This window comes from Mesocricetus auratus, unplaced genomic scaffold (genome assembly GCF_017639785.1).
Source record: "Mesocricetus auratus isolate SY011 unplaced genomic scaffold, BCM_Maur_2.0 Super-Scaffold_100799, whole genome shotgun sequence".
Classification (NCBI taxonomy): domain Eukaryota; kingdom Metazoa; phylum Chordata; class Mammalia; order Rodentia; family Cricetidae; genus Mesocricetus; species Mesocricetus auratus.
Genome location: NW_024429272.1, coordinates 66825 through 83513, shown reverse-complemented (window position 1 = coordinate 83513; position 16689 = coordinate 66825). Strand labels below are relative to the sequence as shown.

The 16689-nt window shown below is 42.9% G+C and overlaps 1 protein-coding gene across 1 annotated transcript; it reads right to left on the bottom strand.

Annotated features, from left to right (window-relative positions):
• Positions 1-9536: 9536 nt before the first annotated feature.
• On the bottom strand, positions 9537-15835 carry LOC121137940 (disks large homolog 5-like). Its single transcript, XM_040740823.1, has 6 exons — positions 15804-15835; positions 14889-15048; positions 13113-13262; positions 12061-12244; positions 11240-11352; positions 9537-10618 (listed from the first exon to the last, which is right to left on the bottom strand). Exons 2-6 carry the CDS (start codon positions 14996-14998, stop codon positions 10531-10533), a joined length of 645 nt encoding a protein of 214 aa, XP_040596757.1. The 5' UTR covers positions 14999-15048; positions 15804-15835; the 3' UTR covers positions 9537-10530.
• Between the last annotated feature and the right edge of the window lie 854 nt (positions 15836-16689).

Here is a 16689-nt window from a genome sequence, read left to right as displayed (position 1 = left end):
ATTTCTATCTCAGTAGACAGAACAGTAATTGGGACAGGCTAATCTTCAAACTCATCAAAGACCTAAGAAGGAAGACAATACTCTGATAGACAGCAAGCCCAGGTGAGCAGCCTCCAAACCTCCAGCAAAGACAGAACCAGCAGGCAACCTGGACAGTCATCCAAATTCGCACAGCAGCATAAGGGCAACCAGCTTTGGAAAAGGGCTAGGGTATCAGACTGACCAACACAGTAGCAGGGAGGTAGAAAGACTGTCTTACCCGACTTGGCAAGCTTCAGCACACTTCTTATTTATCTCCTGCAGTCATACTAGGACGGCATGTCTAAAGTCAGCTGGTGAAATGGGGGCAGTTCTTTGCCCATGAGGGCATTACCTGAGGACATATCAGACTCCAGACAGAGTGACATCTGTGCTTGGTGCTGTCACGATCAATAGTGTCTCATGTCAACAGAGTACTAGTATTAAACTTTTAAATATCATATTCTGCAAGTCTGTGATGAGTTTGAAGAGACAAATCTTAGAAGGAAAGTGGGAGGTGTGCTCGCAAGAATTGCTACAGTTGAACAATTTATCAATGAAACATCAGTAGCATAGTCATTGAGATCAACAAACAATCAATGGGTCATTGCCAGGCATCAGGTTCTGATGAACCCCTTCCTATGATGCACAATATGCTTGTTCTCATGTTACATTGCTAGTTACTGGCCCATGTTCCACATTGACCCCATTCCTGAACCAGAATGGCACATTACAGACTGGAGTGTGATGAATAATGTGAGGTTATACCTACCTAACAACTAAAGTACACATAAATACACAAACACACACAAACACACACACACACACACACACCCTCCACATATGGAATCACTCATCTAGGTATTCTTTTATGCACCATCATTATACAGACAGATCCCCTAGCTGTCAAGACCTGTAATATAAATATGCAAAGACAAACACACACACACACACACACACACAAAAACTTAGGTTTCCTTTTTAGTCACCCCATCTACAGACAAATGCCACATATATAACTGGCTGTCCAAAGCAAACATAAGTATACACAAAGACATACACGAACACACACACACACAAACACACCGTGGTATCATGTCTTTAGGAATCCTCTCTCCTACAGACAATTGCCACATACATAACTATCTCTCAAGACCAGCTATATAAGTAAACACACACACACAGTATCCATTTAGTCACTTCCTCTCCCACATACAGATGCCCACAAGATGTCAATACCTGTTATATAACTACACACACACACACACACACACACACACAAACATATAAACACACACATCTAAATATCCGTTTAGGTAACCCTCTCCTACCGAAGTTTCCCACACTCATACCAAGCTGTCAAGACCAGTAATGTAAGTATACATGCCCCCCAACACACTCACCTATGGGAAGCTTTTAGTCACCAGTTCCTCCAGACAAATCACACACACATGAGTAACTCTCAAGACCAGCTATGTAATCACACACACACACACACACACACACACACACACACACATCTAATTCTACAGACAGATCACACACACACATAACCAGCTTCAAGAACAATTATATAAACACAAACACATAAACACTCACACTCACACTCACACACACACACACACACATTTTAGGCAGCCCCGCTCCTAAAGAAAGAACCATACTAGCTCTTAAGTTTGGCTATATAAGTATACACACATTCACAGACAGACACCTAAGTATTCTTTTAGGCACCCCCTCTCCTGCAGTCAAGTCACAAACACATAACAAGCTGTCAAGACCAGCTGTGTAAGTATACACCCACACCTAAACACCACCACACCACACCGTGAAATCTGTATAGGCAACCCTCTCTTACAGATAAATCCCCACACATGAGTAGGTGTCAAGACCACCTGCGTTAGTATACACACACATACACACACACACACACATTTTTCTAACTATTCTTTTAGACACTCCCTTCTACATAGCATTTTAGATACCCCCTCTATTCCAGACAGGTCCCACAGGCATAACTAATTGTCAAGACCAGTTACGTAAGTATACACACATATACACATATAAGTATCCTTTTAGGTACACCCTCTCCTACAGACAAATGACACACATAACTAGTGGTCGAGACAAGCTATGTAAACACACACACACACTCACACACATTTAGGTATCCTTTTAGGCACCTACTCTCCTAAAGACAGATCCCAAACACATATCTAGCTGTCTAAACAAGCTATGTAAGTACACAACGACACAAACACACACACACACACAAACACACACACACACTCCTAAGAATCCTGATAGCCACCCCCTCTCCTAAAGACAGAGCCCACATATAAAACTAGCTGTTAGGACCAACTATATAAGCATACACAGGTACCATATAAGTATATTTTTAGGTACCCCCTTTCTTAAATACATATCCCACATACATAACACACGCATACACACACAAATCTAGGTATCTTTTATTCACCCCATCTCCTACAGACATATCCCACACATGTAACTAGCTCTCCATCCAGTATTTATTCACACACACGCACACACACACACACACACACACACACACATACACACACAGATGGCTTGGTGTCAGGTTCTATTTAGGTATCCTGTGTGATCTGTTTAAGAGAGCAGATGGCTAGCTGTACATGAAAAATGGACTGAGTGTGGGGCTTCAGCCATAAGGGAAGGGAAAAATAATGTAACCTAGAACTTATCCCTGTTTGTGTGTGCATTTGTGAATGTGTGCATGTGTTTGTACGTATGTGTGCATGTGTGTGTGCTTTGTGTGCTTATGTGTGTGTGGTTGCTTGTATGTATGTCAGATCCTACTATGCACCAGCTAAAGTTGCAAACTTCACTATAGCACAATCCCCAAATACACACATGTGTACTCACACACAAACACAAAACCATGTATGTACATGGCAAGATGTCAGATCCTGCAAGATACTACTTCCCCTGGAAGAGAACACTAGGCATGCATGCATGCATGCATACATACATATATACATACAACATGCATTCACATACACAAAGGGAGAAGTGTAGGGTTGTATTATATATCACATCCATTATAGATGAAGCCCCATAATCAGGCCTATGTTTCAGTTCTGTTCAACTGTTAAACAGATCACGTACACAGGACTAGGTGTCAGGCCATGATAGATACCTCCTGCCCTAATCTCAAGGTTCAATACACAAACATATGTACTTGATCAGTACTGCTAGATACCCCTACCCTAGTGACAATATGCTCAGTACATACACATGAACAAGTCTAGGCCCTACAGTCAAAGTCAGGTTCTTCATGTTAATTCCTCCTGCAGGCAAAACTCCCCAGACCAGGGATGCTCGTGTGGTCTGCTAGGTACAAACTCACCCTCACCTCCTACCTCCAACCCACTGTTTGACTTGAATTTGTACTGTGCATCCTCCTCTATAACCAATGTCCCACACAGGAATCTAGTTGCAGGTCCTACTAGATGTCAACTCTCCTGTAGTCAAAGCCTCATACAAAAGCATGGCTTTGTGAGGATCTACCACATATTTACCTCCTACACATCCAAAACCAAACAGATACATAAGACTTAGGTTTCAGCTCCTGGATAGTACCCATCCCCCACAGTAAAAGTACCATTTGCACATATAGATCAAGATAACCATTCATGTTAGGAAGTTTCTCCCCTTCTGTCCCTCTTTCTTTTATACTCACATCTGAAGAATGAGAGCTAAGAACAGGAGATGTATAGAACCTGCAGCTCGTATGCTAGTATTCATATACACTCTTCCCTATAACCAAATGCCAGGTACACAGCTACACACTCAAACATACTCAGGTATACATGCTTGCATGAAACCATGCACATAATAATCAACAATACAATCAAAGCCCTGTTTACAAACAAACATCTATGTCCTTCTCCTACTATGTGTCCATCTCCCTACAACAAAGCATGTACATACACATACATAAAGAGAAAAAGAGAGAGGAGAGAGTCAGAGATAGAGACAATAACAAAGATAGAGACTGAAGTCAAAGACACAGACATATGATATAGATAAATACATAGATAGATAGATAAATAGATAGATATGGATAGATAGATACATAGATAGATATGAATAGATAGATACGGATAGAGAGAAAGAGAGAGGGGGTGTTCTGTGTCAGATCCATTGTTACTACTCCACACAGTTAAAGCCATCTACTCAGGGTTAGGAGTCAGGTTCTGCTTGACACAACTTCCTCTGTACCCAACGTTCCCATACACAGTTAGTTTCCCAGAATACACACCCTGCCCTATAATAAATGCCAGGTACATAGCCACATATCCAGAAACACATTGGGCACACATTCTCCAACAAATCCATTTACATACTCAATGAAATTACAGCTTGCTACCGGGTCCTAAAAAGGTAGCTCCCATACAATTAATGCCCCACACGCACATCTAGTTGCCAAGTCCTCTGTGGTAAAGGCATCCGACATATAACAAAACCCCACATACAACTCTAAGTATTAGATTCAGTGAGGTATTCAAAATAACTGCCAAAGCCATATTTTACACAAAATCATACACACACCCACAAATGCCCCCACACACACGTAAACAAACATGCACATACACACGTGTACACAAATACATATGCACATGTACATATACACACGTACATGCATGCACACATACATGCTTGCACACATGCACATGTGAATACACACAAGCATGCACAAAACCACATGCACGCATGCTGGATAAACCGCCGGGGAGGATGACTCTACCTTAAGTGCCCAAATTTATACTAATTAAAATTGGGAATTTTAAATCTTAATTAACAAATGGAATTAATTGGCTATTCTAACTGAAACCATGGTGCCTCCCTTTTGAGATCCCCTCTTAACTGGACTGCAACAGACAGGTCTCTTACTTGAGAAACGAAGTGGGTCGATAGCCCTCAGGATTATGACCCTGAGCAACACAATCTTTAGCCCTAGTTTGCCTTTGCCACATGAAAGGCCACAAACCCAGCACCATTTTCTTACAAAGCAGATCATGCTTTACTTGTTAACAGACAAACCCTCAGTGCAGGCCTGATTGAGCCAGCAAGACAAATGAGTTATCAATGACAGGTACGTCCTGGGTGACATCTACCAGGCTAAGACAGAGAGTTTGTGAGGTCCAGGCAGACTTCTCATTGACGGGTTGCATAGATGTTAATGTTCCAGGCAACCTAAGCCATACACTTAATTTCTAATTTTATATGAAAGAGGGATTTGTTGCACCCACCCTCCATGGGGGTATGTTGACCGCTTGTTACTAGGAGCTTTTAGCAAAACACTTCTTGTCACCTCCTCCCAGTAAGGCTTGCATGGAAGTTCATGTTTATTGTCTAAAGGTTAATTCCTGGTTTTGGCCCACCCTTTTGCTGGAGGGCCCTGGGAACATAGGCTTCTGACCTTGGTGTTTTTACACCATACCTGACTTTGGTATATAAGGCTCCACCATTGAAATAATAAATGTCATTCTCTTTGTATGAATGAACCGCTGTCTTTGTCTTTATTTTCCTCCTTAGCCCTTAGCCTCAGATCATTGTGAAGTATAGTAACACTGGAGCTGCAAACACACTGGCAGCTTGCTACAGTGGGGATTTTGGAGGGGGATGTGATGGGAGGACTTGGGAGGAGGGGAGGGAAAGGGAGAAAGACCTGGGATTGACATGTGAAGAATCCCTGTTTCAAATTTATATTTAAAAGTAAAAAATGGAAAAAATGGGGTACAGAACTAAATAGACAATTCTCAATAGAGGAGTCTCAAATGGTCAAGAGGCATCCTTAGCCATTAGGGAAATGCAAATCCAAACAACTCTGAGACACCATCTCTCACCCAACAGAATGACTAAAATCAAAAACACTATTGACAGTTTATGCTGGAGTGGATGTAGAGAAAGGAGAACACCCCTCCACTGCTGGTGGGAGTGCCTACTCATACAGCCACTTTGGATATCAGTATGGCGATTGCTCAAAAAATGAAAGTCAGTCTACCCCAAGATCCACCAATTCCACTATTAGGCATATAGCCAAAAGTTGCACCTTCATACAGTAAGGACATCTGCACAACTATGTTCATAGCAGCATGGTTTGTGATAGCCAGAACCTGGAAGCAACCTAGATGCCCATCAACTAAAGAGTGGGTGAGAAAATGTGGTGCATTTATACAATGGAGTACTACTCAGCAGAAACAAAATGGAATCTTGAAATGTGCAGGCAAATGGATGGCAGTAGATGAAACCATCCTGAGTGAGGTAGCCCAGTCACAAAAAGGTAAAAATGGTATTTGCTCACTCATATATGGATTTTAGACAAGGAGCAGGGCAATGCCAGCCTATAATCCCACAGCAAGAGAGTCTGGGGTGCAAGGAGGACCCTAAGAGAGATATGCATGTGCTGTGATCTCCTAATTGGATTGGGGGAGAAGGGGAAGGAAGAAGGAGATGGGAAAAAGAGAAGGGGAAAAGATGAGGGCCAAGGAGGACATGGGAGAGCAGGAAGGTTGAGCCAGGATAAGAATAGAGGAGACAAGGAGGGGAAATACCATAAAAGAGCGAGCCATAATAAGTTGGAGGAGAGGTCTGCCATTAATGAGTTCTTCACAGATCTAAAAGAATGACACCAACTAGCACTAAGCCAACCTTAAATGCGAATGAAAATGATGACTACCTTATATATCATCCTAGAACTCTCAACTCATGGCTGATGGAGGCAGTGACAGACATCCAATGCAGGGAACCGAATGGAACTCCTGGAACCCAGTTGCATGATGGCGAAACTGAGAAATGCAGGTAACTAAACTAGGGGGTACACAAGGACCCCAGACTGATGACTGAGGGGCCAGCATGGGACTGATCCAGACACACACGCCCACAGATCCTGGGTGTCAGAGAAGAGGACAAGGAAACCTGTGGGACCTCAGACAGTAGAGCAGTATTTCTTCCTGGCATACAGATCGACTCTGGGAACCCATCCCACATGGAGGGATGCTCTCTCAGCATGGACACCTGGGGGAGTACGTAGGCCCTGCCGGGCTGATGTGACACACTCTGAAAATCCATCATGGAAGCCATTGCCCTCCCAGGGGAGCAAAGGGAGGATGAAAAGTGGGTGAGGGGTTGGAAGAACTGGGAGGTGAGGGGGGAGGAGAGAGAGAGGGAACTAAGAGTGGCATCTGTAAAATGTTAAACAAACAAACAAACAAACACACACAAACAACAAACTCCAACAAATCGTTAAGACAAAATATCCCCGAATATGGGACAATGTGAAAAGACCAAACCGAAGAATAATGGGTAAAACTGAAGAAGGCAAAGAAGCCCAGCTCGATGTTGCAGAAAACATATCAGCAAAATCACTGAAGACAACTTTCCCAACCTGAAAAAGGATATGCCTATGAAGTACAATAAGCTTCCCAAACACTAACTAGAATGGACCAAATAATAAAAATAAAAGTGACCTGGCCACATAATAATCAAAATACCAAAATACAGAATAAAGGAAGTAATAAAACCAGCAAAGGAAAAAGGCCAAGTAACATATAAAGGCAAACCTATCAGAATTACACCCAAATGCTCCATGGAAACAATGTAAGCCAGAAGGTCCTGGATAGATAGATGTTCTACAAACACTAAGAGACCACAGCATCTAGCCCAGACTACTTCTCCCAGCAAAACTCTCAATCACTATAGATGGAAGAAAACAAGATATTCCATGATAAAATCAGAAGATAATACAAATATTCAGTAATTATTTTATACTAAATTCTAGTGCAGTTGTGGGGATCAACTCAAAACAGCTAGGAATGAAGCCATTATTTCCCAACAATTATGAACCAAGCACTGCTCTAAGCTTCCACAGAGCAGAAGAAAAGGCTCTAAGGTAAACACCGACTGCATGATGGCAAGGAAGCCAGTACCAACCTTTGCAAAACAAGGATTCCTCCTTCCTCCACCCCCGGAAAGTTGTAACATGGTTGCGAAAGGAAAACAACCTCAGCAAGCAAGGCAGAAGGGCAGCTACTCTTACCAAGGGATATTCTTGGCATTATATTGAAGTCTGAAAGATTATAATTCAGGAAGAAGGCAGCTGGCAGGCTCATACCAGTCTGAAAAATCATTAGGAAACATTTTAAAGATGAGAGTTCTCACATCTGAACTATTACTAAGGCTTACAAGTGAAAGATGAGATGTAATGGTGTTCTTAGCTACTGGGGCTGGGTTGATGTGTTTCTTTTTGGTTTTGGTTTTAACCAGACTTTCCTCTTCAAAATAAGTTTTGATTTAAATTAGAAACATGCATGCTTCACACATCAATCCCAGCTCCCTCTCCCACACCTCTTCCCTGCATCTACTAGTCCCTCAGAGGCCCTGCATAACAGCACAGGTCAAAACCTCAGGGTGGGGCAGTAGCAGAGCAGGATGGGGACAAGGCTCCTCCACTACCCGTCAAGGCCCCCATGACATTCCCAAGCATACTTCAGGCTTTGCTAACATCTCTGAGCCCAAATTCCAATAGCATCAGTGCATCTGTGTGCCTCACTGGTGTCTGGGGATGTAAGATGCACCGAGGATAGCTCCTACACTGTCTGTGGCCCCCATGCCTGACTTGGACTCCTGTTGGACATCACACAAGAGTTCTGGCCCCAGAGGATGAGGATAATGTATCACTAATGCCACGGATTGAGCAAGAAGTCTAGGTAGTTTAAGCAGAGTTAGAGGTCCTACATATCTTAGGTATGCCAGCAACATTTGGGACTCTAGACACAATGATGTACCCCTTTGGAAGTCACTAGGTGTCAATAAAGCACTGTTGGCCAATAGGGAACCAAGATAGGTGGGACTAGGAGTCAAGCAGGATTCTGGGTAGGAGAAACACAGGAAGTCAAGATGTAACTGCCATAGGGATAAGAAGCGCAGAATGTTCTCCGGTAAGAGAAATACTTAGTTTAACAATTATGGGGTAATTTCTTTAGTCAGAGCTAGCCAGTAAGAAACAGGCAAGGCCAACAGCTTCTTAATTAATATAGCCTCCTCTGTGTTTATTTGAGACTGATGCGGCTCTGGAACCTGGCTAGCAGGAAGGCTTCTCTTGACAACTAGGTGTCTCCACTATGCTATCTGGTGTACTTCAGGCATAGAGAGATTCTTCTCTGTATACTTATAGGCTCGACCATCACCCTCTGCCCAACTTGTGATCCAGGTGGCTGTATTCAGAAAGATTCAACTGAAATCATTGGCTTGGATTCCCCATCCTCTCCGATCCTCAAGTACCCTTACGTACCAGATTTCAGTTGGCTTAAGAATTTCAAGCCACAAAAGGGATTACAGTTTTTTCCTCCTGAATTTGTAGGTTACATGCCCAAATTAAAGAACACAATTGCTTTGGTATTCCAGTTGCGTAATTGCCCATTAAATAAAGCAAAAATGAAATTGAATCATAAACTTCCCACACACAATGAAGAGTTTAAACTTTTTATTTATTTAAATATAGTCATTTCCACTGGAGAAGCCCTAGACACAGCCTTAAATGATGTGACAAACTTTGATGATCCCACATGCAAGGCCTAAAACGATGGGGTGCAGAAGGTGGATGGGGCACTGGGTTGGCAGTGTATGATAGGCTGGGAGGGAGAGATAATTGGGAACCACATTAAAACTACATTGTTTCTAATTTAAATAAATCTCCAGGGAAAAAAGAAATAGTCATTGCACTCAGTAGGGAATTAACAGGGCATTTTATATATAAAATATATAGCCTTAGCCAAATATCAATATGAAACAAGAACAAAGGGCTTCAACAGGGCATGGAGTACATAAAACATATAATCTTAATAAAATATCAAACACAAAACAAGAACAAAACTCAGATCCAAAGAATCATAAAACGTGAAACTGGAACAACAACCCCAAACCACGAACAAACAGTGAAAAGCAGTAGCTTCAGCACTGGACAGGATGAGAATTTTGAGCAGAGACATGTCCTCCCTCCATGTTGTTGAGCTCCACTTGCTGGTAGATGTGTGGGCTCTGAGTATTTCTTGGAAGGTATTTTGGATCTCAAACTTCTTTGTGATGATTTTGTTACTCCTGAAATTGAGACAAGAAACACATGAATCAGACATTGGACATACCAAATAACTTAGCATAATATTAGCATCACGGGTGAGATTACAGCTAGATTGACAGTTCTTATGGTGAGGTCTTGATTCTATTTTGGAGAATGTTGTGATTTTTGCTTTTCTGTGGCTTCCTTAGACCTCCTTAATTCTCTGAAAGTGTGCTGTGAGATAAAGAAAGGCAGTCAGTTCCAAAATCACCATTGTTCTGTTACCAATTAGACAAAACCAGGGTATATTCACACATACAAACATAGATTTGAGGAAGAAACGCCTCCCCAGGAATGCCATTGTTTGTGAAAATACAATGCAATGGTGGCTCACTTGCCTGTGTCTCTTAGTGCTCGTGGAACTGCAGTTCTGTCTGCAGGGTGCTCTCATCATGGCCTGAAGCCTTCTCTATCTCCTGTTGCAGTTTTTCTGATCTGGAAGAGGAAGGACCAGTCAGAGATCAGTCCTAGTGGGGTCCTGCATTGTCAGCTGTCAAATGTGACCTCACAAATACTCGACTATGCTGAAAACTGTAGCATTGATCACATGACAGTAGTCGTTGTTTATACCCCCAGTGAATAAGGGTCACAGAAAAGCTTGTCCTTGAATTTGTCAGGCTTCTACCAGTGTCGCAGGCTGATCTGAGTACTGTATGTATGTGCTATATAAAGAAAGAACAGAACATTCTCCAACACACCATATTAAATACACAAATAACAGCATAGTGGAGAAACACAGAATATTCATGGTGAGTTAAACACAGACCACATCATTTTATAGGCAGACATAAAACGACATTACAGCTTAGAAAACTGGTAAGGCCATGGGGCACTCTCATGCCGCATATCCAGACAAAACCTTACACAAAGGCCTACATCATCAAGCCTATTACTTCCTAGTGAAAAGTTCATGTTGCCCGGAACAGCAGAGTATTCAGACGTGTAGTTTCCCTGGTGTTGCCTGGAGCCTTGCCTATTTCTTGCACAAAAGGCAGAAATCAAAAGTAGAAGATACTGACTTGAACCTGGCTCCCAATTTCAACTCCTGGCTCATACCTCATCTGGGAGACAGTCAGGTAATTCTGCAGCTTTCCTGCTAAGGTCTTTTTCTCAATGATTAGCTCCTCCTTTTGCTGGGACTGTAGATTTGCCTCCAGTCTCTGCTGCTCCTGTTCATTAGAAGATTGTGATCTTAGTAGAGATTTGAGCATAGGTATGAATTCACTCTAAGACAAGTGCAAGCACACACAGAGGATCTCGAGGAAGCTTCTGTGAAGGTGGATTCCTGTTTCCGGATAGAGACTGACAAACCAAGTGGTCTCCTCTAAACACCTTCCACATGCATTGGATAATAACCCCCTCATTTCCTCCACTGCCCTCTCTAGGTGATTGCATATATACAGCTGTGCACACAAACAGAGACATGGACATATCAATAAACAGAGAGACAGAGAAAGGAAGAGAGGGAGAAAGAAAGAGAGAGAGAAATAGAGACAGGGAGAGAGAGAGAGAGGGACAGACAGACAGATAACAAGACACACAGAGACAGAGGTGAAAAGATGACAAGCAGATAACATAACAGCCCCTCATTTTGAAGACCCATCACTGTGCTTGAACTGCAGCCTCTAGTACAGCAGCAGGGTGTATGTGGCAATTGGTACTCATAACAGACTGCCTTCGTAGTACTACTGATGCATGGACAATGAAATGAACAGTTGGATGTCATGAAAGCAGAGGATGAAAAGTGTGTGTGTTTGTGTGCGTTTATATGTGTATAAATTATAAGTAAATCCACAATTTTGTCGATGGACAGACACCCTTATAGTCCATGTGTAAATAATGATGGACCTGACCCTGACCCAGCTGCTTTTCTCTACCTGATGCTCCTGGGTCTGGAGGTCACGGATGACTCGTTCTTCTTTCTCACAGATGGCTTTCAGTTCATCTAAGTAGTATTGCAGCAGGATCCATTCCCCTAGCACCTTCTTGGTCTCTTGCCTCAGCTTCTCCACCACGTACTGCACCTGAGACTTCTCCATCTGGAGTTGTTGCTGCAGATTGCTAGAAACACTCTCTGGATAGTAAGACCTTGACTCTCTTCCAACCACCCCTGCATCCATAACCCATCAAATCAACTGGTCCTCTGGTTACCAAAGGTGACACAGACAAGTGGTCAATGCAGCCATGACAGCTGCTCTCAGAAGGCCAAAAGTAGAGAACTAGAAATTCCAGTAAAATTCAAACTATTTCTGAATATGCCAAAAAAAGAAACCCAAGATTCTCTAATTCTGTGAATAGGTCCTTCAGTACCCTTAACTGACCATGGTAATGGGGCCACATCAGAAGACAGGGGACAAAGCCACTCAGAGGGATGACAGTACATTCAAGTGGTGTAGAGGTCCAATGTGGGCAAGACGCCTATGCTTGAGAAACTTCCTGACACCAATCTCACGCTGCAAAATATTCCTCTACTTAGAGAAGTCATCCTCAAACTATGGGTCATGACTCCTTTGGTGATGACATTACTCTTACATGGTTGACCTCTCAGATTTCCTGAATAATAGATTCTTACATCGTGATTCATAACAGTAGTAAAATACAGTTTGGCAGTAGCAGGAAATCTTTTTAATGGTTGAATATCACCAAAACATGACAAATTGTATAACTTCGTGATAGTATAAGGAAGGATGACAATCAGTGAACTGTAGTCTATTTAAGGTTGATAGTCTGGGGCTGGGAGGAGCTAATTGTCTCTCTCACAATTAGCAAAACTGAGTGTCATGAAAACAAGACCAAGATCTGCATGCTAATGATTCTTTCTAAAAGCCATAATAGCTAGAACCTATCTGTGGACTCTGCAGTACAGACAAAAAATAGGCAGAGATGGACTTTTCACAATGCTATGGTCCCCTGCAACACGGACAATTACCAATAGAAGCATGATTCCTCGGTGATCTCATGGAATCTTTCCAAGGCTTCCTTGTTCTCATTTTGCAATCTCTGTAGGTCATCCATGACCTGCTTATGCTCCATCTGGAGATTTTCATAGAAAGGTTTTGGCCGATGATAGGATATGGACCTTGAAACAAAAATTTTCATGAACAAACCTTTCATAGGTCACATGAATTCTGGCTGTGTTCAAGGCTACTGGAGCCCATGGAATGCCACATTCAGTCTCCTTGGAATATCTGGTGCTTATTAAATATGCTGTTATAACCGTAGGGCAGCAGAAACAACATCATGTTAACAGGAAGAGAGGTGGGGATGCCTGAGTTCTTTCACTAACACTGAAATAGCTGTCTAACACTGTCCCTAGTTTGTACTTCATGGTCTGAGCGCACAAAAACAGGGTATAATGCTTTGCTTCTGTATAAAATAAAAATTATTATGCTTGGTGTCTGCAAATGTAGAGGCCAAAATCACACCATGAGCATTTTTGTGGATAGGACTTAATGTTTTTCTTACAGAAACTCATCATAGATATAAAAACTAATCAACGGAGTATCTACATATCACTAAAGTGAGCATATTGGCAGAACTGTAATGCGAAATGTGGGGATACCAATGCAAATCATGGGTATCCACTGGGAACTTAGAGACAGAAAACACCACATGACCAAAAACTGTAACCTTATGGCAAGGTCTAGGGATGAAACCTTGAAGAAATGCACAACCACCCAACCCACATATGTGTTCATTTGTGTGTGTGTGGGGTGTGTGTGTGTGTGTGGGTGCGTGTCACAGATACAGACAGAGGGAAAAGAGAGTGAGAGAGACTGTTACCAAGAGATACTAAAGAAATGATTGCAGGTGTAGTATCTCAGAGCAGACCAAAATGTGCTTGGATCTTTCTCAGGGCTTGTAACCATACAATGAGATGGGTGACAGGGCTTTCCAGCTGCTCCATGTTGTGCTCATCACATGACATCTTCCCTGGCATGTAAAGAGTCACAACAAACTAACAGCAGCTAACATCTCATAGAAGCTGCCTTTTGACAGGATCTGTCCAAATGCATGCTGGCAACTCATACCGCTTTCTCAATCTCTGAGTTATGTGTCTCAGGCCATAGGCTATGGTTTTCTTATAGAGGACACATAATAATATTGTTTCTCCATCTGACTCCTGCCCAGGTTTCAGGTGCTCGTTATGGGAAGCAATTAGGAACACGGTGTTGGGCAAAAGGATACCATGAAGGTGTACACACATAGGGCCACAGAAATTAGAGAAAATAAACAAAAAGTGAAATTGTGGAATTGTGGGAACACCAGACCTTAAGCAGAGACCCACTTCCCCTTCTGCCTGGGAGTAGGCAGCTGTAAGACAATGTTAACTAAAAACATGTTTACTAAAAACAATACAATGCCCGGAGCAATAAGTTCCTTGAAAAGGCCTGCACACAGAAATCATCCTGAACTCGACCTTGTCCAAAGACTAACCGCACCTTCAGACCCACCCACATCCACCTCTGGTGTCAGAGTAGAACCAGCCAGGGGAGAGGAGAGAGCAGAAGCTTTTCTGGAGGGAGCCTTTCTTAGGAAGTTTTCTTGAAACTTTTTCTGGGCCAGCTTAAAGTTTTCTTTACATCGTTGAACGAGTCTCTGTGTTGTCAATCCCGAAACCCTCCGCACAACTTTGGACACAGGCCGCGCAGCAGAGGCGACATGGAATCACGATGGTCAAGGTGGCTTTGGAAACAATGAATACCTGTCGTCAGGGCATCCTTCAGTGATGGAGATGAGGCAATCCCTAAGCTCCTTGGTTTCCATGGCCAATTGATCCAGCTGTTTACTCATACCCTCCATCTTCTCATTCATCTCTTTCTTAGTGACTAGGGAGGAGGTAGTTGATGGTTCTACAGCAACCCCTGTGGGTAGAAGAACACGAGTCAAGTTGTATTATGCCAAGCTGTGCAGGATATACAGACCACTCTATACCTGTGACTCAGCGACACACAAATGGATTTTTACCCAGGCTTGAAATGTCCCTCCAGGGCATCTCAGCTCTCCCATTTCTGAAGGCAGTTGGGATTGTCAACCATCTGATTTTCTCGGCTGCCTCAGCACATAATTCAAGTTAACTAAACAGAAATGTCTAAGGCTCATTCACAACTGCAGGCTCTCAATTCAACCTGCCTGTAGAATCCATAAGTCTGTGGGTTTAGAAACCATAAGGCAATTAGCATTGTCCACAGGAACTCATGTCTTTTTGAGATTCAAATATCACCAAGCCAACTCACTGACAAGTCAGGAGACACAGGCCAGGGGCACATTACTTAAAGATATCCACTGGCTTTGAAGTACAGTCGTGACCTGCCATTACCTGAGCACACAACACCAGTCCCTTTCTCATGCTGGTCTCATTTGATCCTGGTTCTTTAACCATCTCACACTTCTTCAACATAGAAATATATGTGGTACAAGCAAAATAGCTTTTTCCTTATTAGGTCCTGGCTACTGGGAGAGACAAATTACTACCCAGGAATCCGTGCCTTCCAGGAGCCATGTCAGGCACTGATGGGCAATTTCTTCCCAGAAACCCCAGGTCCTGTTCCCCATTATCAATGTCCCAGCTAAAAGCAACCTTCTCCAGAGAGCTCCCCATTTTCTACTTAGGACTTACTGTTCTTCCTTTTGAACCATTTCTTTCTTGATCCTTTTTTTTTTAATTTTATTTTCCAGTTTAAATTTAGATAAGAATCAAGGTTGCTTCACAAGTCAGTTCCAGGTCCCTCTCCCTTTCCCTCCCTTCCTCCCGTGCCCTCCCCTCCCCCCGTTATCCTCTCATTTCTCCAGGGAGGGTGAGGCCCTCCATGGGGGTGTCCATAGTGTGTCATTTCATATAGGGCAGGGCCTAGACCCTTTCCCAAGAGTTCTGGGTGAGAGTGCACCTCACATTGTTCTATTGGAGTCCAAAGTCCGTGTGTATACTTGGGATGGGTACTGATCTGCTGCCCAAGGCTCAATAGATTCCCTAGGCCTCTTCACTGACACCCAGATTCAGGGGGTCTTGATCAGTCCCATGCTGGCTTCCCAGGCTAATGCCTGGGATTCAAGAGTTAACCTTTGTCTGGTCAGCTGTTTCTGGGGGTTAAACCAGCCCAGTCTTAAACCCTTTGATCATCAGTCCTCCCTCTCTGTTACTGGCTTTCTTGAGTTCAGCTCAGTACTTAACCAAGGGAGTCTGCCACTTCTTCGATCAGCCACTAAATAAAGTTTCTGTTTCCCAGACTCTCTGGCCATAGGATTGTAGGCTGGCACTCCCCAGATCTATGTCTAAAATCCATATATGAGAGAGTACATGCCATGTTTCTCTTTTTGTGACTGGGTTACCTCACTCAGGATGGTTTCTTCTAGTGTCATCCATTTGCCTGCGAATCTCATGATTCCATTATTTTTTCTGCTGAATAGTACTCCATTGTGTAGATGTACCACATTTTCTCTATCCACTCTTCAGGTGAGGGACATCTAGGTTGCTTCCACGTTCTGGCAATTACAAATAAAGCTGC